Source organism: Stomoxys calcitrans, chromosome 2 (genome assembly GCF_963082655.1).
Source record: "Stomoxys calcitrans chromosome 2, idStoCalc2.1, whole genome shotgun sequence".
Classification (NCBI taxonomy): domain Eukaryota; kingdom Metazoa; phylum Arthropoda; class Insecta; order Diptera; family Muscidae; genus Stomoxys; species Stomoxys calcitrans.
In genome coordinates, this window is record NC_081553.1 from 12,464,734 (window position 1) to 12,487,009 (window position 22,276).

Consider the following 22,276-nt stretch of genomic DNA (forward strand, 5'->3'; position numbering starts at 1 on the left):
AACTGTCAAGACTCACTAAAAAAATGGTGACGAAGATAATGCGAACACATTCCGTTTCGACAGTTGTTCGTGTGAAAAGTCGAGGTCAGCACTAGGCTTAAGAAACGAAAATGTTCGCAAAAGTTTTATAAGAATAAATTGGCATTGATAACACTTTTCCTAAATAATTGTGTACATTTTATTTAAATTTTTGACGTTTTTAAGTTAAAATAAAAAGAATTTCAGGCTATGGGAAGAATTATTTATTATTTTTGCCTATTCCTCTTTGTACTTTTCGCTTTTTTGGGTTGAATTGTCGAAGAGAAAAATAGAAAACGATTTATGTTAACTAGGATTTAGAGAATAACATAATCTATAGTACAAACGATTTTTTGAGACATATTTATTTATTTAAAGATGTTTGTAACAGAATTGCGGTAAAGGTAGTGTACAGCAAACAGCTGAGTTACCGGTACCGTTCCCAAAAATTTCGTTTGATGGTACGCAGCTCAAATGAAATTCTCTTTGCGTAACAGGGTGACATAACAACTATTGATAAACTTTTTTTTCAACCACGAATGAAAATGTATGTTTTAATAGCTCCATGCTACATAAAATAAGGTTATTTGCAAATAAAAACGATCAACTACAGCACATATCTACTTTATTAGCCAAGCTTGATTGAAATTAGGCTAAAATTAAAAATCGATGTTTGTCTCCATCTTGTATTATACACAACTATTTTTCAGTGGCGACAGAGGTGCATACCCTGCTTTATACGTTTTTTTATGAAGTGTGTCAGTTGTTTGCGTGAAAAGCCGAATAGAGTACCCATCCTTATGAACCATAGCACACACCATGGCGAAAAAATCATACGTGGTCTCATTTGCACAACAATCACAATTCAAATGGTGCAATCGTCATCTTGTCATTAAGCTGATCGACGTTTTACCAACACACCCATAGAATTTGTGTGCGTGTAAGTATACGTGTACGTACATGAACACAAAATATGCGGTAAAGAAGATAACAACCAGGATTCACTGAATAAGGTTAAGCCAAGCGATCAGCCGATATACTTTTTTTTTAATATTTGGCAGTACTTGGCATTGAGGATGTCAACTTGTTCTCTTTTTACATTCATTCTTTGTTTACGTTTTCTCCTATATGATGACATTTTCAATCGTCAGATTTGATACCTTAATGATGTTTATGGGGCCTATCCACTTTGTGTTTTTGTATGTGACCTAACCTTCTATTAGTGAATCCTGGATAACAACGAAGAGAATGCAAATAAAAATTTGCCATCAAATCTGTCCGGCTGTTAACAGAAGTAAGCGTGCGACCACCTTTTAAATCTGCCTTGAGCACACACAAAGAAAAATGGCGCGAATTATCAAAATCAGAGTTGCACTTACCACTGATTGTGGCATATTCATAATGCACTGTTTTAATTTTATTAATGTTTGTTTTGATTTAGCAATAACTCTAAATGTCAAATGCATGATAACATATTCCAGTCATAAAGTGGAGTACGCATCTCAAACGAAATTTTTGGTTGGAGCCTTTTATGTCTCCACTGGAAAATAGTGGAAAATAGTGTTAACACGACAAACACAAAATAGATGGCGACAAACATAGATTCATTATTTTTCCCGATTTTAAATAATTTTTTTATGCATAGTGTGATTATTTATAGGCCTGATGGCTTCGCATTACATGAAATTAAATAAATAAAAATAAAAACAAAAAAAAATAAAGTTCATCTATGCTGAAATAAACTGTTCTTATTCGCAAAAACCTTTATTTAATTTTGCATTGAGTTATCAAAACATATATTTTTATTCTTATAATAAAGCTGTTCGCGTGAGACCACCTTTATAAATCCGCTTTGCCACTGCGAATGAAGATGTGTGTTTTAATAGGACCATGCAATATTTTAAAGTTATTTGTAAATGAAAACGATTTATTAGAGCACATGTGTACTTTATTAGCCAAACATAATTAAAATTGGGCCAAAATTAAAACAAAAATTAAAAATTAACATTTATTCTTCAGTGGCGACATAAACATCTTGGCACCTACTTAAAATTTCGCTTGAGGTTCATACTAAACTTAAAAGCGAATGAAAATTGTTTATTTTCAGTGACACAAATTTAGTGGGACAGACAGTTAATAAAATAAATATGTATGTATATATGCAATATAATATATGTATATATACAAGCGAATCTTAGCAAATACAAAAAAAAACACAGCAAATAATTTGAAATAATGGGTTGCCTTTCCCCTTATAACAACTAAATGGTAACAATGGATAACGAAAGAATACCGCTATTCCTCTTCCCATCTTTCCCCTCTTAAAGCTTCCACAAACTGCAGGTGGCACCATTGTTACCATGTTATCATTTTTATCCATTGTATTGTAAGTGGGTATTATTGGTATTCGTTATTCGGCTACGTTTTGCTTCCAGTAGTATTTTTTATAAAATATCTCTTTTTCCATTAATCGTAGTAAAATTTTGCGAAAACATCTTAAAACATCTCATATCTATTCATCTGGAGTTATTAAATTGATAAATGATTGTGTTAAGAATTAACAGCAGCTGAGCCAGTGTCAGACGTCAGTGAGTGTGAAGTAATAGCTTTGGGTACTAATATAATAAAAACTACTATTTAATACATTTTATTGATGTTGGTTTTGACCAAGTTATAGCTCAGAGAGTTTTAGATTATTGCCTGGTTAAAATTCATTTGAGAATTTACAATGAAATTGTAGTAAAGCTCAAGGATTCGTTTATGTATGTAAAGTTAGTATACAATCACAAAACATATGTTATACAGTCTTGGCTGAATGAATTGTAACGCCGTATTATTGTAAATAATGATTGTTTTATTCCATTTCTGAGATGAATGAGATAATAATAATTTGACGGATGATCGGTTAGAAGTTATGGCCATTCCGAAAATCTTGGCTTGAAATATATTTGAACCTCTGGGACTTTCGTAAAGTGCCTTATAAACAACAATTAGATCGGAGGTGTCAATGTTTTCTGTATCTTTTAAAAATCTGTCGCCGATGATGGATTAGATATGAAGCATTTGTATGCTATGTATGAAAGACTTATTTCTTAGCCACTTGTTGTGCTAAGGGCATAATATGCTTGGTTTTATTGTATTTGAGTTTTTCAAGCCAGATTTTACACACAAGTGCATGTCTGATCAGCGTATCGACTTAGGTCTAAAATAGCGCAGCTGGCAACCCATCGGATACTGCTGCCTTTCATCATGCTGAGGTTTGACGGATGATCGTGTATCAGTTTTTGTTTGACCACTAAAATGGTATACACGAATATCCTAATTCAATCGTATACCAGTAGTTTGGAATGCTGTTTCTCCATTTCTTTATTGTATCTGTTTCTGCGTAACCATCTTAATCTTTACAGAAAAATGTTGTTCTGTCAAATCCGCCAGATGATTTATTCTTTTGTGAAATTTTCAGAATTCATTGTGGCTTTGCCTCAGGTACCTCAATTTGCTCATATCTAGCCATATATTTTCTCTTTCTACTTATAGCCCTTTTTACTTGCGTATCTTATCTGTTACCATTTAACTAACTTCATCTTCACTGAAGAATACAGCTAACTCCTTTAGATGATTCATTTTTATTGCGAAATTTTCAGGCTTCACTGCGCTTCGCGTCAAGTGCCTCAATTTGCTCATGTCTCATCTGGATGCCTGGATTTGCTTACGTATTTCCATTTAATTCTTCTTTTTACTTAATGTCCCTTTCTCCCCGTATGCTGAATTCTTCGCCTATTGTCATCTATCCTATCGCAGTAGTAATATCAGTATTTTTATTCTTTTTTATAAATTGCCGGCTAATTCGACGTCTTGATCTAGTATGGGGGCTGTGAATCCTACAGCGCCTTCTTACATTAGCTTCCAAGCAACAGTTTTTAGTTGGTAATTCCAGGGACATCTTGTAACTACAACCATGATCAAAAAAGTTTGCTGCATGGTGTTTTGGACAAATAATACCGAAGAACTTATTGTTGATGTTGTTGTAGCCACATTTTCATTTGGAGGTGGCGATCCTCGTCAATCTCCTGTAGGTGAGCAAGCTCGTTCCGGTCCAAAGGACCGTTCGCCGCGTGGCCATTGGTTATTTAAAGGCGCCAATAACTCGCCTTGTTATATCGAGCATAATAGGCCCTCCGTATTTATGCCAGAGCCGGTGTCGCCCGGCCTCTCACTGAGACTCTCCGCTCCGCCCAATCCCTATAGAGCATTTTACTATTCGCAACCTGTGATAGCTAGCGGCTAAGCTTCTCGTGACAGTAATGAACACCTCACAGATTGGATATCAATGTTCCAGCCTGTGTGGTGCTCAGTGCCGGGTCCGAAGAATACATTTGCAAATTATACCATTCCAATCGACTTTTTCTTGATATGATTTTAATTGGAAATAATTTTCGATCATATTATTCCAATAAATGCAAATTCATTTTGTTCCCTATTACCAATTTTTCCTTCACTTCCTTTATAACCACCGTTTTTGGTTTTTTTTTTCAGAAATAATCATGGAATATCTTAGCAAACGGCATTATTTTAGAAAATGTGAATGCATTTAAAATCGCCACTAGCCTGAAACTTACTACGAGAAGTAAATGTAACGAAAAATTACAAAAAGGACTACAAGCTGCTAGAGAATCAAAATGATTGAATTAGGTGATGCAACAAGCAATTTAAGCCATCAAATCTTACAACGCGAGTCAAATTTAAAGCCTAATAGGTACTCAGGATCATTTGCATCTCGGTTATACAGAGAGCGTTTAAGAGTCGCTAAAAACTTATACAAGACAGATTTAAAAGGACATTTTGGCTGTGTCAATGCCATTGAATTTTCCCATGGCGGTCAGTTTTTGGCATCAGGTATTTTAAAACATTGATTAAGTCTGCTATTAATCGAAAATATTTAATTTGTGTGCGTTTTTTTAAGGTGGAGACGATAAACGAGTATTAGTATGGGATATAGAAAAATCAATAGCCGGAACTTCGCCTCCTCGATCATTAGCTACCGAACAATCGAGCAATATATTTTGTTTGGGTTTTGACAGTCAAAATCGCAAATTAATTTCAGGTGGAAATGATGCTTTGGCCATTTCTCATGATTTTGAAACGTAAATTAATAAAAAATTTTGAAACCAAGTAAAATTTTGTCATATTTATATTTTTTTTTTTCGTTTTAGTGGTAAATTGGATAACGTTTTTAAACATGATGAACCAGTTTACGGTCTCTCTATTGACCCTCAAAACGATAGTATTTTTGCGACTGCATCAGAAAATGGAGTTATTTTATTGTTTGACCAACGCACTGATCCAGCCGACCCCTTGGTGGTGGCCTCATTGCCGTCCTCTTTTCATGCTGTGGAATTTCATCCCACTATGAGCCATCTCATGGTTACAGCAAACTCGAAACGAGGAGCAGCTTTATATGACACACGCAAACCGAAAGAGTAAGAATTTTGTAATTTCATATTTGTAAAAACAGAAAAGTTTGAAAAATCTTTTTTTTCACATTATTTTTTGTAGGCCTGTCATACAGTATGGAAATGTTCAAAATCTTCGTAGTTGTATGAGTGTTCGTTTCAATCGAACTGGAAATCTGATATTGGGCCTACGTCGGCGCTTAACTCCTATACTGTACAGTGTCAATTCTCCGCAAAGAATTTGTACGTTCTATCATGGCAATTATTATAATTCATGTACCATGAAAAGCTGCACCTTTGCTGGGGAAGACGATGAGCTAGTAATATCAGGTTCGGATGATTTCAATCTTTATGTTTGGCGTTTATCGGACATTGACTGTAAGTTTTATGGTATAGTATTTATAAAATATTTTTTTTAGTTTGATTTTGCAAACTAGAAATAGTTATTTCGTTCTCATTCATATATGGTACTTAAGGCACATGGTAGATAAAATATGTTATATGGCTTGTCTATGAGTCTATAGGCCCAGTTTTTTTTTTACCGATAATGTATTTAATTTATAGATGTAATTGATTAACAATTCATTTTTTTGACTTCAGTCGAATACACCGAGCAATGGGTTGAAACCACCCAAATGGTGCTCTATGGACATCGCTCAATTGTGAATCAAGTTCGTTATAATCGACAAAAATGTTTACTGGCTTCCTCGGGAGTAGAAAAAATTGTAAAGGTAAGAAAATTGGGCAAACAAATTATTGTATTATTTTTTAACGATCAACTTTTACTTTTTATAGATTTGGAGTCCATTTTCTCAAAACAATTGGTCAGGTTCCTTAGTGGAGGAGTCGACGTGTTCGGATAATCCCCGTGAATTATACTCACCATACAATTTATTTACAGTGGCTCTGCCGGAAAATTGGCACCACTTATCTCATGACTATAGCAGTGAAAATACAAATGAAGATCCCCGCATGATGGCGTTTTTTGATTCGCTAATACAACAGGAGATTGAAGGATGGGACACCAACAGCAGTTCATCCGATGCTGAAGGAGAACGCAGCATTACTTCCGTAGTACGCACTAGTTGTGAAAGCAGTTCAAGTAGTAGCAGTAGTAGTACCAGTAGCAGCAGCTCTAGTTCCAGCTCATCCAGCTACAGCTCATCAAGTTCCAGTTCATCGAGCAGCTCTTCTGACAGCGACAGTGATAATGAAAACAATGCTTCTGCAGGCAAAATAAAGCGACCACGCTATGCACTTAAACGCCAGTCGTTAGGAAAAAGAAAAGATTCAAAAACTCTCAATAATCTTAATAGGAAAACCGTTAAAAAGCCCAAAAAGCCTAAAACTAAATTAAATCCGACACAGAAACCAGCAAATCAAATAGCATATTTAATATCTAAGAAACGTAACACCTTAAGACGTTTGGCAATAAAAGGGGCAAAACTTGATGGTCGCAATTCCCAAAAGTTGGTTGTTGTGGTCAATGGCCGTAAGAATAGACGTCCATCTAATTCTTTAACACTAAACCATAGTCGTCTTCCCAATAATCGGCAGTCCGACCATGATATTCATAATTTACACAAAGGTAACGACAGCAGTTGCAATAACAATGAGAAACCTACGACTTCAAAAGCAGCTGCTGCAGCATTAGCAGCTTCTACAAGCAACCGTAAAGTTCAAACAAAAAAATCTCCGTTAAAAAACAGTAAGTAGCCATGAAGCCATTAATGTTTCCAACATATGTGTGTGCTTTCTTTTGTTGTTGTTGTGTCACATCCATTCTTCTGCTGGTTTCTGTTAAGTATTCCGACGTATTCCAACTTAGGGCCAGGGGTTCTCTGCGGATTAGGATTAGTAGGATTGACAGGCCGGTTAAACAGTTGCCGGTTATCGTTTTGTCCTGGTTACAATGGGGTCATACATCTAACACGTTGTTTTGTGTTTTCTTTTCGAAAGTTCCAACAAAACTTTGAACAAAAATAGGAATTGAGAATTTGTGGCGAAAACCTTCTCATATCAATTAGTGCTGCCCGATTTAAGTTGAAGCTCAATGGTAAAGGATAAGCAAGAAAGCCGAAACTACAGAAACTTTGACCAATGAAAGTTTGGTTCAGCCAGCCAATTCAGGTCTTAAGCTTTTATTCTGTGTTTTCTCCTCGCAATTGCGGTGCAGGAACACAAAAGGTCTTTGACCGTTCCCAACTCCTCCCAGTTGTTGTTATTGTAGTAGCCACATATTTTCGAGGATATTTGGTGGAAGCAATAATCCTCAAGCTCCAGTAAGCGAACAAGCTCGTTCCGGTCTGTAATACCGATTGCCGCGTCTCCCTGTATCCATCGCGACAAAGGACCTGACGTTGCAATGACCAATCAGGGTGATATTAGGACTCCTCTAAGCGGCGTCCACAGGGTCTTCGCCGCCCTGCAACACTTAGCATATATCCACGCCTCATTTCCAAGATATTTGGGCAGGGAATGGGACACTGATAATAATCCATAATCCGCGCTTATCACCGATCTATTGCTGTCCAGTTCATCGCCTCGTTCCCCGCTTCAGAATGAAGGCCCGAGATCCAACAAAGCTTATGTGTCCTCGTGAATCTTTTATCCAGTGGCGTGGTCCGACGTTAGAGCCTTGAGCGTCTGATACCACTTAGAAGAGAAGTTTTCACCGCTGAATGTCTCGTGAATATCATCTTCTATCTACATGTGTCTTTGGGGACCGTTTTGGTCACTTCATTTGAGTCCTCTCTCTCTTTTTGTCCTTTGTATAGCAAAAAAACCTTTAAAAGTCAGCTAAAGTGTGTTATTGCTAGAAGCATTTGACTGGTTTTCCTTATCGCGATTTAATTTTCGATCAAATCATCAGCGGGAGATGTCAAATGGATCATGGTGCTTTACAACCATCCCAACTAGAGTAGGTTGTAAAGCACAAATCTGAATTTGAACTGGGCTCTTTAAGACGATTTGATTCATAAGCGCAATAGAAAACTAATCAAATCTTACTTTCGATGGACTATATAAATATAAGCTACAAAATCACCTACATATTCCGAGACATCATTATTGCAGCAGCCGCTCGCTTTATACCAGCCGGTCGAATACTAGTTGTATGGACCCCAATTATCCCTGAATCTGCGAGCTGAATCTGGAAATATGCGGGGTAGTCAACGAACATAAGCGGAATTAGTGGCTGGAACACTTGGAGCAATGTAACTTAGGCACCGGTCACTTAGGCAAGCTTTGGTCTACTGTTAAGACACTCTCGAACCCCGGTAGACGGGATGACAGGACCTCAGTCACTTTTGGAGAAGTAACCGTGACTGATCCGAAGAGATGCGCCAGGTTGTTCAACCGTCAATTTATTGTGCATCCCGAGAGTGACAGGGCAAGGAGGAGATCGATCCATTCGCCGTATTCGTGGTCTCCAAGCCGATGGACAGCCATCACAATTTACCGTGGCCGAAGTTACGAATGTCATCCGTGGCGCCAAATCATCCAAGGCGTTGGGTCCTAACGGAGTCTCTACATTGATGTTGAAGAATCTGGATTTACCTGGAGTTGAATACCTTTCTAATGTCCTAAACCTGTCTTGAACACGCTACTGAAGCATGGAAAGACCTGAGTTTGGAGGAGTCGTACAGACCGATCTTCCTTCTATCACCAGTAGCAAAAGCGCTTGAGGCATTACACCTCTTGAGCCTCGTAGGAGAATTTCCATTCGCCGAACATCAACATGGATTTCGAAGACTGCATAGAACAACAACAGTTTTGCAAGCCATCACCGTCACCAGCCATGAGATAAGGCGGTCCTCGTGACACCTATTGAAGGCACTCGACATTGTGGAATTTAGGGATAAGAAGTCGAAACACATAGAGTGAAAGAGGGAGTTCCCCAAGGTGGGGTGATATCTCCGGCACTGTTTAAACTCTACCTATCCTCTATTCTACCTATTCTCCATATTAGCATCAGGCCCCCACCCATTGTTGACATCTTCCATAGGTTGAACGTCTACCTCCACGAAATTGTCTCATATTACGCTGTAAGAAATCTGAAGATATCTGCCACATTCTCCCCACATGCCACAGCAATTTGCGATAAACTCAAAAGTAGAAACAAGGTCCTCAAGTCACTTGCTGGCAGCACTTGGGGTGCTCACAAAAAAACCTTGTTGACCACGTACAAAGCAATTGGCCGGTCTGTGGTAAGTTATGCAGCGCCAGTGTGGTCTCGTCAGCTTTGTGACATGCAGTGGAATAATATTAATATTCTCATGTGGACCAACTTCATCAGGAGACAAAGATCCTACCAGTGCGAAGACATGACTATATGCAATACCTTTTGGGCTGTTATCACAGAGACCATCCAAATCATCATCTTGTGGATGTATATCCACCGCCCAGAAGCCTAAAGGTAGATCTACATGATCTAGAGCTTGAGGTTCAAGAGAGAACCTCTAGATCAAGCGGCATATCAAGCAGGTCTAGACAACATTTATACTGACAACATTTGGCAGATGAAGTCTCCTCCTACACTCCTACAGAGCAAGGATTAATGCCGACGTGCAAGATGTATGTCCCGATTGTAACCAGGGACAGCACAATACACGTCGCCTGTTTAACTGCCCAGCCAGTTTCAATCGACTCAGACCCAGATCCCTGTAGACGCACCCCATCTTAGTCGCAGGGTTCCTGGGTCTTGACACTCAACAGGATAGGCCAGATTCGATTTATGGTGGCCAGATTCGATTTATGGATTCCCCGAAATCTTTTGTTTTTTTTTAAATAAGGGTAATGGGAGCGTCCACTTCCCCTTCAGATATTAAAAACAAATACCCTGTTTTGTAATGTAATTGACTTGTATGTAATAGAAGATTTAGACCAATTATAATGAAATCAAATAAATTACACTCTTTCTTTTTTTAATATGAATGCATATTTATTAAATTAACAACTTGAATGTCTACATATGATTGCAGATTTAGTGGACTGCTCATCAGGCGAAGATTCTGGCAATTTTGCATTTAGCAGTTCTAGTCATTCGAATGTCGAAAACTCACCTCCATCAACTTCCCACAACGCTAACATGCCCAGCACTAGTACAGGAATCACATCAAATTTCCGAGGTAAGTCAATTTGGACGTATGTATATACAGACTTTTATTGATCCCTTCGTGCCATTTCATGCTTTCGTATTCTATACGTGAAATATAGATATTCTCCACAAAATAAAACAGCCGATAGTATTGCACCTATGACCAGTACATAAAATGCCAATTGTAAATCGATAATACTTAATACTTTCCATTTATGATCGGACTCTGCCACATAATCTTTAAACAAATGTATTCTACTCTTGGATTTGTATTTCTCCACCTCGATCCAGTAGTTGAATAACCCAGCGGCTAGAATTTTCATAAGGGCCACATTTATTGTCTCTTCGTATGGTGAGTCTTTCATCATGGGAAAGGCTATGTGATAAAGTTTCGGGCATTCGGGTATCATGAACACCTTTTTTGTTATAAAATAGTAAATGTCGACTAAATCCAATGATGATGCCCTAGTGACAGCCACAAATCCGCCTCTTTTGGCCATGATACTGATCAAACGCTCCTCAGGTTCTCCCACCAACATCATGCGCTTATCTAGGCTCTTGTAAATTTCGGAGTCATGCCCCGTAAATAAATCATCTTTGATGGCTGCATGCTTGTAAAATATTCTCACATTAGCCTTCTCCAGAGCCTTTAATGTCGTAATGTCTTTGTAGTAAAGGGGTTCTATATAAACCGTGGCCAAACTAGAATCCACAATTGCCCCAATAATGACACTTACTAGGCATAAAGATATTGCAAAAATACGCTCCGCATTTGAGGAAGGAAAACGTGAAATAATCATGCGTACCCATAGCACCCAAGTATCTGTGACGATGACATACCAGCGGAAACGCATACTCTTCACATGCTTCAGTTCTTCGGCATTTAAAAATAGGTTTGCCCGTCTCAAGAGCATCCAAAACACCGAAGATATTAAGCCCATTATTAAATAGGCCACCCATATACTTTCGTGAACTGCATACAGTGGTAGGATCGAAGAGGGTATACGCTGAGATTTAATAACATAACAGCACAACTTGTCCATGTACACCGATGCTGAGAATTCAATTCCTTCCGCCAAATAGTCCTTGATGAAAAAACCAGTTAAACTTATATCCGTTTCATTGCGTTCCAAGCGGCCAATGGCTCCATTGAATGAGCCATTTTCTAAACGGGCTCTTCGAAAAAAAAGAACAAAGTAAAAAGTTAGGTATAGCAAATTCAAACAAATTTCAAAACAGACTTAATTCTCAAAAAATTCTAATTTTTGCATATTTAAAGCTAGTAAGCAGAACTGCAAAAAATTCGTATAAGGCAAACTGGATACTCTCTTATATGGACGTTGTGCGAACATTATGTTGACACGCGGTTTTAGGGTCATCTAAGTTTGGGAATCTCATGGGAATTTTTGGGAGTGGGAAGACCCCCAGAAACATGGTCCTAAAAGTGGGTATGAATTTCGAGCCATTCATTTGAGTCCCATATTGCCATGATCGGTAAATACGTAAGTCCCATTTAGCGGTTTTCTCGGAGTTGAGGTGGTCCCCCAGACACTTAGCCCTGAAAACAATATCATCATCGTGCTCTACTCTAATATACCATCCCTTTTTTTTAAACCCCATATTATCATTGCTTTAATGAGATGAGGCGCTACCCCAGCACGTGGCCACAAAATTATTTATCAAATACGTGCCATGGCCGGTAAATTTGAACTCTATGTGGTGTGTTTGGGGGAAGGGGTGCTGCCCCAAATGGTCCCGCATTTGAAAATCAGATTCGTATTCTAGTCCCAAATATCTTTAGTTAAGCCCCATATTGCGATGGTCAGTAAATAATTGTTGTTTGTTTTGGGATGGTCAGTAAATAATTGCTGTTTGTTTTGGTCGCGGAAGTGGGTGTCAGTTTCATGCTCTACTCCCTAATATCTTTCATTTGAGCCCCTCACTGACCTGGTCGGTAAATATGTCCGATTTAGGTGTGTTTTGGGGAGTGGGGTGGTCCCCCAATCACTTAGCCCAGAAAATATATCAGCATCGCGCTCTACTCTCAAATATCAATAATTTGAACTCCATATTAATATTGGCCTCAAAATTGGATATCAAATTCGTTTTCCAATCTAAAATTCCTTTCATTTAAACCCTTTATTGCAAAAGTCAGTACATATGCCCGGTTTGGGTATGGGCCCTAAAAAAAATCAATATTGGGCTCCACCCTCTTTAAGACCCAAATTGTCATGGTAGGCAAATACGTCCTATATGGGATTTGTTATGGGGGTGGGACATCCCCTAGGGAGTTGATCCCAAAAAACAAAAACACTGCTTCAAGTGTCAAAAAAACTGCTTCAAGTGCAAGCGTCAAAGTTGAAAATTTTAACTTTTTGGCTTTGTTGCATTTTTGCAACCAAATCTCATTCTGTTTTGGCCTTTAGAATACCTCGTCTTTATAACCAAGTCTAGCTTAATAGCCCACAATAAAGGGGAACCCCCGCTGAATCTATTTTATGGCCTTTTTGCCAGGATTCGTATTCAGGTGTATAGCGTCATAGGCGTATATTCTTACATAAGCATAACTTATCACATAACTATCCTATGATATTGGGTGTAAAAATTGAATTTCGTCGTAATTTTCTATAAGTTCGAACTTTGAGTTAATATGTGGGATGTAAGTTTTTACTTTTTTTTTCTGCGTTTTTAAAAGGAATTGCCTATCAGGCTACGTTTTAAACTCCATAGACATGATTCCACAAACACGACTTTTAATTTTTCTTTATTTATCTCCAAATCCGGTTACAGTTTTTCTTCAACAGCTCGTTTTTGAGATATACTCGTATGTAGCTTAGAGCCATAACTTACAATTTCACACAGATTTTCTTTAGTTTGGATACTTAAAAATATTTTATAACTGTTTATGATATGAATTCGCAAAGAAGATGTATACTTGATCCAAATACTTGTTGAATATATATTTGAAACATGTTGCAAATTTGCCCATGAACATTCCATTAAGGAACGGGGGAAAAACTTCCCACATACCAATGGAACATTTCGATTCAAGTTAAACTTCAACGATAAGAGGCCTCCTTTTTGTAGCTGAGTCCCAACATTAGGAGGGGATAATAACCGCTGTCCTTTTGTTTCTGATAGTCTCGCGAGTATTTGAACCCAGGTGTTCAGCGTAAACATGATAAACTCTGCGCCATGGTGGTCTCCGAAAAATATACAATAAAAAAACCTATATCAGACTTTGTCAAAATTGAGTATTAGTAGTAACTTAAAGTGTAAATAAATGATAAATTCACGAATATGGTCCAGTCTTTAAGCTCGTAACTCGCCCGATATGGAGAGAACCTCTGACACAGCACCAACTAACCTTTATAAGTTTACTACAAAATAGACAATTTTGTTTATCAAGAAAATTGTTCCGAGTTTTCAAAAGGCAAAGCCCAAACCCCTCCTGGATTGGGAAAGCTGTGAGAACCACTCAGGCTGAAACATTGAGGTCCTGTGTGGTGTTCGTTGCTGTCACGAAAAGCTTAGCTGCGAGCTACCGGACGCGTCCCCAGGCAGCGGATAGTGGAATGCCCCATATGGAGAAGCTGCAACGGCAGTCGCGGAAAATCAGCGGAATCGAACGGAGAGTCTCGGTGAGAAATACGGCGCTAAATTGAGATAGAAACACCAAAAACCTTGACACAGCACTAGCTATTTTTTCTTGAATTCATTGGACATTGGTGCGTATGTTTAATTTTCGTTAATTGTGTCATCATATATCATACGTTATACGCCACCTTGTTCCATGAGAAATTAGTTGACAAAAAATGTTTTGCAAATTATTCGCCAAATCATAGGTGAAACGAATTGTATGATATTATTTTTTCGACTAGAACGTAATTGTTGACATATCACGCAATTTTGACATACATATAAAATGAGGAACTCATGGCTTGTCGTAATTTTATTTTAAAATAATGCTAATATACAATTTTGCGAAAGTGTGACATTGTGAGACATTTACCACGAATTCATGTCGAAAAACAACTATAAAATATATTTTTTAGTATCCAAAATAAGGAAAAAATCTTAAATAATGGCCCTGAGCTGTATCTCAAAAACAAGACCTGTTGGTGAAAAACTGTTGTTTGGAAATAACGCGCCAATTTGAAATAGAAATAACAAAAAACTTAGAATTTTGATCAGTGTATTAAATGAGTACATGAAGGCAAGCTCTGGGTGGTTCCAGTAAAATCGAGCTTGCTAATGCTATGAGAAACAAATAAATAGAATAGCTGTACATATTCTGTTAAAATCTAATTTGAGTATGTTCCTTTAAAAATCGAAATTGAGTAACAATTTCTGTGAGAATTAAATTTGGATAAAAAATGCAAATTTGTCTTGAACATTCCTTTAAGAAACAGTAGCAAATTTCTCACATTTCAATGAGGGCTGTCCGATTTAAGCTTATGCTCAATAATGAGTGGCCTCATTTTTATTGCCGAGTCCGAATGGTGTGCGACAGTGCGACACATCTTTGGGAAGTTTTTTCATGGCTAAGAACCTCACCAATGTCGTCAGCATTAGAAGGAGATAACAACCCCTGAACATTTTCCGGCGTTCTCGCCAGGATTCAGAACCAGGCGTTTAGCGTCATAGGCAAGCATGCTAACATTTGCGCTACAGTGGTCTTTTATAAAAAAAAATATTTACGAAAATCAAATTTCGATGAATTTTTTTAAGAACAAAATTTCGTTTGAAATTTTTTGCACGGATACTCCTTTCTGATGTAGATCATCGGGGATAGCAAACGAGTCATATCGGTTCTGATTTTAATACCCTGCAACATCCACACCAAATCTCGCACAGAGAGATGTATAGATAGATATCGACCCCATATATGCTGATCCACGAATTTGAGTTCTTGAGTCTCTAGACGCCTTATTTTCCATCCGATTTAATTGAAATTTTGTACCCAAGATACTGCCTTTCTGAACTAAGCTAAAGCTGAAAATGTCATGTTAATATCACAGAAAACCTAATACAGCAATTTTTTTAAAATACAAAATTTCGACAAAATTTTCCACAAATATAACACATTTTGTAATAAAATTTTGACAGAATTTTTGCTATACAAAAAAAATAAATCGTTTGACACAAAGGAAATTTTCGCCAAGTAAATTTTTTTTCTGAAAAACTTTGAACGATAAATTCTTGCAAGAATTTGTGATATAAACCTTTTTTACACTGAAAATATCTTTCATTCTTGATATATATAACATGTTATTGGGAGTTTCAATTAGTTTTTCTTTATTTATAAATTAATTCAACGCCAAGCGGTTAAAATGGATTGTGGATTTTGCAAAGGGTGCCAAGTTAAAATTGATGTTTTAACATAATTAAAACTCAAATTTTTACCAATTATAAGCAGATCTCAGTTGGTAATTCAAACTTTTTCAAAGAATTATTGAGATTCCATTGCAGGATATTGTCCGGCTTTAGACCATTGTTTAATGCAAAAAACGTTTAAAAGTCAGCAAAAGGTGTGTTGTTGCTAGAAGCATTTGACTGGTTTCCTGTATCGCCATTTCATTTTCGACCAAGAAAAATCATCAGCAGCAGATGTCAAATGGTTAATGGTGCTTTACAACCATCCCAACTAGAGTAGGTTGTAAAGCACTCATCTGAATTTGAACAGGACTCTTTAATTCGACCTGTTTCATAAGGGCAATAGAAAACAAATCAAATCTTCTTTCTCTTATTTAAATCCAACTTATCCAACTATGCTAAAAGCAACAAACATCTTTTGTTCTTCACACGGCGATCGCCGTAAGACTATTTGAATTTATTTCGATGTTATGATACACAATAATATTAAAAGCCTTTCAATTTCGCACAACCCATTATGGTTTTGTATTATGCTCTACTGTATTCATTATGCTATAAACAAAACAAAATATTTTTGTTGTTGTTTTCGCACATTTTAGTACCTATTTTGTCAGGGATATTTCTTTATCGTGTAATTGTTGCCAAACAATGTACGTGCCTTACAAAATCTTATTGTGCTTTCTTGTACCTGGCAGCCATTTGTATGTTGCTCTAATGATTTTTGTCATTGGACATACCAGCATTATTGTACCGAAACTTTAAAAATTAACATTCGCACTCGTCCGAGCTACTCAATACACTGACTGCTCTTTGCTCAGTCAAAACAAAAAAGGAAAGCATGTTGTGTGTGAGAATATGTCTATACCAATGACGAGCAAACAATTGCAATTATTTGCAAGCCTATGGGCCTGCTTGGGATTATATTCTTGTGTACGTACAAAGTAATGTGCAATAGAGTGAGTATTTTTGCCAACCACTGGTCTATACCAGGTATGGAAAAGTCAGTACTTTAGTACTTTTTCCAGTACTTTTCCACCCGAAGAGTACCATGGTACCCCTTTAGTACCCTTTGACAGTTTTCCCCTCGTAATGCTGGCAACATTTGTGAGATACTACGCCATGTAAAACTTTTCTCCAAAGAGGTATCGCACTGCGGCACGTTGTTCGGACTCGGTTATAAAAAGGAGGCCCCTTATCATTGAGATTAACTTGAACCAGACTGCACTCATTGATATGTTTGCCCCTGTTCCTTAGTGAAATGTTCGTGGGTAAAATTTGCATTTGCAGTCATTCGATCGAATTATGTCCCCCCGACTGGTGAATATCAGTTCATTTTTAGAGAAAAAAAACTTATGCACGAATCGTCTTATATGACTTATTGAGTCCCTAGACGGTTTTGGGAGTGAGAAGGGCCCCTGACATTTGTCACCTGTCATTCCTTTCATTTAGGTCCCAAATTGTACCTATTGGTCTATATGTCAGTTTGTAGGATTTTATGTTGGGGCGTTCTCCTTAGGTACTTTGAGATATCAAAATTTGAATATCTGATATCCGTTTTTGGGTTACTATCGATGTACAATCAAAATTTCAAATAAATCGGCTCACCCTTAGTTTATGTATACTTCACAAGTATCGCAAAGATGGGGACCTGTCGTCTTCGGTTAGGGTTATATATAAGGGGCTGTTGTAAAGTATAATCAGTAATCGGTAAGGCAGCATTTCTCCAGAAGGAAATTTTTGATTTCGGCACTCGAATATTTTTGAAATTTTTATGCAAAGCCAAAAGTATCTTTTCGGTCCAAAAAGTACCTTTTTAATACTATTTAAAATGTTGTATTTTCCATCTCAAGTCTATACGCTCAAATACTCACCCTTTCTCTTTTGTAGGAGAGACACAAGACAATAATTATTGGTCCGACAAACGAATAATCGTTTGCGACTATCGAAGCACTTTTACAATTAAAGAGTTTATGGATTTACAACAAAAGGAAGGTCCTTTTACCGTAGACGAAGCCTTTAAAGTTTTGACAATAAACGAAGTTAGTAACTTTTAATAATACTACGTTTATGGCTTACGTTTGATATGTTGAAGCGAAACGTTACACGGTTACAATAAAAGCAAAACTTCGAGATAAAAGTATTTCGATTGTCGTAACAATTTCCCAAACGTTTTATTTTTTTGCACGTAGACTATTATAATAGCATGTTTCGTCTACTCACCCAAAGAAATCATCATCTGGCCATTGCAAATCCATGGTGAAATTTAAATGCTCCGCCAACAGATAGGCCACATTGCCATCGGTACCTTTTACACCAGTAACTTTCATTTCAACGCCCTCTGCCATTACACTCGAAAATACCGAGTCGAATATATAAACCCGCATGGTATAGCCATGCAAATTTTGAAATATATTTCTCATATCGTAGCTTTCAACATCTACCATACTACCGTGTTTACCAGGAACCTCCATAAGAAATGGATGATAAAATAGGTTGACTTCATCCATCATATAGACAACTTTATAAATTCTCCTAGTATCCCAATAAAATTCGGCTTTCTTCAAAATGCCAGACCAATCGGCATCACTTGACAATAGCAAAAATAGGTAACCTGCCCGATTTGCCTCATTTTCCATGGCTTTTGAAAGTTCCAGTGTATCTTTACATTCCAACATCTTATGAAGACAGTTTGATGATTGTATTGGTAGATAGCTTAGGCTTTTTTTATTCTCCACTGGAACATGCAATGTGTTATATAATGTCGTATAAAACTCATTATTCTCTGGTATGTGACGCAAGTGTATTTGAATGCAATCTAATGTGTTGACAATTTTGCGAATCGATAGGAAATTCCAGGCCTCTATTGACCTCCAGTTGCATATAATGAAAATTGTGGTTGTCCATATTTTTAGGGACATCTCTGTGAGCGCCAACTACTTATGTGAACTGCCAACTATTACTGTTGGACTTAGGGATATTTAAGCAGGTTTTTATAAACAACTGTGATCTGTAACACTACAATTTGTATTGTCTAAATTAAAATAAGGCGGTATCTTTTTGTCAATATCAGTTTCTTTGCCAACCTGTCAGATAGCAATCTCTTGAGGAAGAGGAAAAAAAGAAACGGGAAGCACTGTGGGATTGTTGACAATTTTTTGCTATGGTATATCTAGTCGAGAAATCAGTAGAAGGAGCCGAAACTCGCGAGCCGATTTGGTGGCGTATCCCACTACTATAAATTAACATTTTGCCATGCCGTTTGCAAGTCGAAATATTCATCACCGACCACCGCACAAAGGAAAAACATTGAAAAAAACTAGTAAAAAATATGCAGTGTGAAAAGGGTAGAGATATATCTTTGAAATTTGAAATGGTTAGAGCTGAGATGTTAGCGAGAACGGCTGTACGATTTTAAGGCCCTATTGCTCACCTTTTGGGTTTTTGGAAGGCCCCTAAAGTTGGTCACCTCGCTATTTCGAAAATCTGTTAGAGCTGCCAAATCTTCGTTTGTGGTCCGATTTCCAAACAAGTTCGCTTAAGGTCTACAATATCTTTACTGGTTTCGAGAATATTCGACTTTTAAATTTCTATTTTTTCCAATTTTGACCGAGACCTTTTCGTATGTTGCAGTTTACAAAGGCATTCGTGTTTAGATTTTCGTTTGATAAATTAGTTAAGAGTTATACAATTTGGAAGTCAAAAAAGGTCTAAAAGAGTTTTTTTTATTGGTTAGTCTTTATTGAGAAAACTTACTTAAATACCTTAATTGAACAAGACATGTAAACTAAAACGGGTGCAATATGTACTTCAAAATAGACAATTTTTATTACAAAAATGGAAAACTCCCTGGAATTCTCAAATTCCAAAACCCCGATTTAGGTATATAGTTTTTTATTATAGGGGACATATGCCCTAACAATTTTTGTAGCCTCCACAGCAAATTTACTAAAAAATGCCGATATGGAAACCATCTTTGTCCGTAGTGCGTATTTGGGGTTTTTAAAAAAAAAAAAAGCAGAATTTTTTTTTTAGTTTTTTAAGAAATTAAAAGGGAATCGTTTTTTTAGAATTTTGTAAAATACAAAGCAGGTCTTGGTCAAAATTGAAAGAAATAAAAGTCGAATACCCCCGAAACCAGTAGATATTATAGACCTCAATCCAATGGCAGCCGGTTGTACGTACCGAATTGACCCGATGGAATCCTTCGTCGGTAAGGGCTGCCGCCACGGTGTACAACACACTGCTACAACAACAACATAGATCTCAAGCGGACTTTTTTTGTAGGGACAAAGATTTGACAGCCCAAACAAATTTTCGAAATACCGAGCTGACCTACACCCGGGCAACCTAGGGCCTTGCATACGATCTCGCTAACCTCTGCTCTAATCATCCCAAATTTCAACGAGATATCTTTACCCATTCTCACACGGCATATTTTTTACTAGTTTTTTTTATCTCCCATTGGCATCGTATTATCCCATTCTATTGGGTTGCCCAAAAAGTAATTGCGGATTTTTCATATAGTCGGCGTTGACAAATTTTTTCACAGCTTGTGACTCTGTAATTGCATTCTTTCTTCTGTCAGTTATCAGCTGTTACTTTTAGTTTGCTTTAGAAAAAAAGTGTAAAAAAAGTTATTTGATTAAAGTTCATTCTAAGTTTTATTCAAAATGCATTTACTTTCTTTTAAAAATTCGCAATTACTTTTTGGGCAACCAAAAATGTTTACTGTGTCAAGCACAGTAAACATATATAAGTCCGATTTGATAGATCTCCAAGTACAGCGACGTCCAGGCTTTACTTTTTGAGGACAGAGATCGTTTTTTTTTAATAAAATTTTAACCTAATTTGAAATTGTGAATTGTATTAGCCCCTTCTACATATGTTCAAAATATTTTACACTAGGTCCTTTATTTGACCCTGATGGCAGGACAACGACTTAGACATGGCTTGAATTCCCTATGAAAATATGTGCCTATTGAAATTTGCTTTGCATTCAACAAATGGATGAATGTTTTTGATCTGTTGCTCTTTAGTCTTTCGCATGATCTGGCCAAGCCACACTGATATGTCCAATTTATCTCATTGTCTTTAGTTAACTTATTATCTGGTGGGAACGAGACTTATTCCTCAGTTGTTGTAGCATGTCGCACATGCTATTACGTCTTTCTTACTGCGCACTGAATTAAAACCATAGATGTAAACTAGCTTAGCTGACAAACCATCGATTCCTGCTGCCTTGTTAATCTAATGCCAGTCCGAAATTAATATATATGTAATATGTTCCCTCATGTTTCTATGGTGTGGCCACATACTGTTTTATCTTTATTTAGTATATTGGTTTCCATTCGTCGGTTATGCGTTCTTAGGAATTCTTTCGCAGGATCTGGCCAAGCCACACTGATATGTACAAATTATCTCATTGTCTATTGTTAACTTATTATACATATGGTGGGAACGAGACTTATTCCTCAGTAGTTGGAACTTATTCCTCTTACTGCGCACTCGATTAAAATCGTAGAGCTATTTAGGTTAGTGGTTTCTATTCGTCAGTTATGTGTTCTTAGCAATTCGCCTATGATCTCAAAAATCTTAATTTGGTAAACCAGCGGCTCCTAACGTGTTTAATTTTACTTACCAAATTAGGTATCTTAGAACGTTTATTCCACTAGCCGAATTTGTAATAGATTTTATAGATATACTTCCATGACAAATAGTTGTACGTATCGGATTGACCCAATAGAATTGTTCATCGGTAAGGTGTGCCGCTTCTGTGTACAACACAATGCTATAACAACAACATAATAAATTTCGAAGCACCTCCATTTTCTACGCTTCTCTAATTTCTTACACTTAGTTTCAACGTTTCTTTCTCCACTTGGTATTTTCACCATAGTTTTGGCTTTCCTCTTCTGCGTGTGCAATCAGCTCTACTTTTAAATGACAACATGAATAAGACAACACAATCGTTGTATTTTGATAAGTTTGATTTTCCAACGTATTAATACAGCTCATAAGCTCGTGTTTCATACAACGTCCATACATTTTATGATAAAACTTTCAACCACTTTGAGGACTTCTCGGATAGTATCACTGTCTTAAATTCTTCGTCTAAATTCAAAACTGGTATGGTTCGTTTCGTTTATGGCGGTGTCGAGGCAAACATATTTGCAGACATTCTCAAAATCATAGTTAACATTCTAACATCCTAACACTCTCTATTTGGAGGCCACCATAGCGCAGAAGTTAGCATGTCGCTGAATAACTGGGTTCGAATCCTAGCGCGAACATCAGAAAAAAATCAGCGGTGGTTATTTGTTCCTAATGCTGG

At 37.1% G+C, this 22,276-nt stretch overlaps 2 protein-coding genes across 4 annotated transcripts in view; one reads left to right on the forward strand and one right to left on the reverse strand.

The window, feature by feature from the left end:
• The first annotated feature begins 2,432 nt into the window (after window positions 1–2,432).
• LOC106080620 (DDB1- and CUL4-associated factor 5) overlaps window positions 2,433–22,276 on the forward strand; it is a 53,965-nt gene continuing 34,121 nt past the window's right edge. The window contains exons 1-8 of one of the 3 annotated variants that reach the window (XM_013242032.2): window positions 2,433–2,630; window positions 4,555–4,914; window positions 4,982–5,162; window positions 5,232–5,498; window positions 5,575–5,849; window positions 6,072–6,202; window positions 6,267–7,179; window positions 10,454–10,600. In XM_013242032.2, the coding sequence (XP_013097486.2) occupies window positions 4,698–4,914; window positions 4,982–5,162; window positions 5,232–5,498; window positions 5,575–5,849; window positions 6,072–6,202; window positions 6,267–7,179; window positions 10,454–10,600 (2,131 nt within the window). In that variant the 5' untranslated portion in view covers window positions 2,433–2,630; window positions 4,555–4,697. The remainder of the gene's footprint in view (window positions 2,631–4,554; window positions 4,915–4,981; window positions 5,163–5,231; window positions 5,499–5,574; window positions 5,850–6,071; window positions 6,203–6,266; window positions 7,180–10,453; window positions 10,601–22,276) is intronic. The other 2 variants (XM_013242031.2, XM_013242030.2) reach the window with 2 other exon arrangements.
• LOC106080621 (uncharacterized) lies at window positions 10,594–18,398 on the reverse strand. The gene is made up of 2 exons (XM_013242035.2): window positions 18,166–18,398; window positions 10,594–11,745 (listed from the first exon to the last, which is right to left on the reverse strand). Exons 1-2 carry the CDS (start codon window positions 18,387–18,389, stop codon window positions 10,635–10,637), a joined length of 1,335 nt encoding a protein of 444 aa, XP_013097489.2. The 5' UTR covers window positions 18,390–18,398; the 3' UTR covers window positions 10,594–10,634.

Excerpts from the sequence above, each read along its gene's own strand:
- LOC106080621 (XM_013242035.2), bottom strand. The coding sequence starts at position 18,389 with ATGGTAGATGTTGAAAGCTACGATATGAGAAATATATTTCAAAATTTG. Across the intron at positions 11,746-18,165 it reads CCAGATGATGATTTCTTTGG|AGCCCGTTTAGAAAATGGCT; the intron begins GTGAGTAGACGA and ends TTTTTTTCGAAG.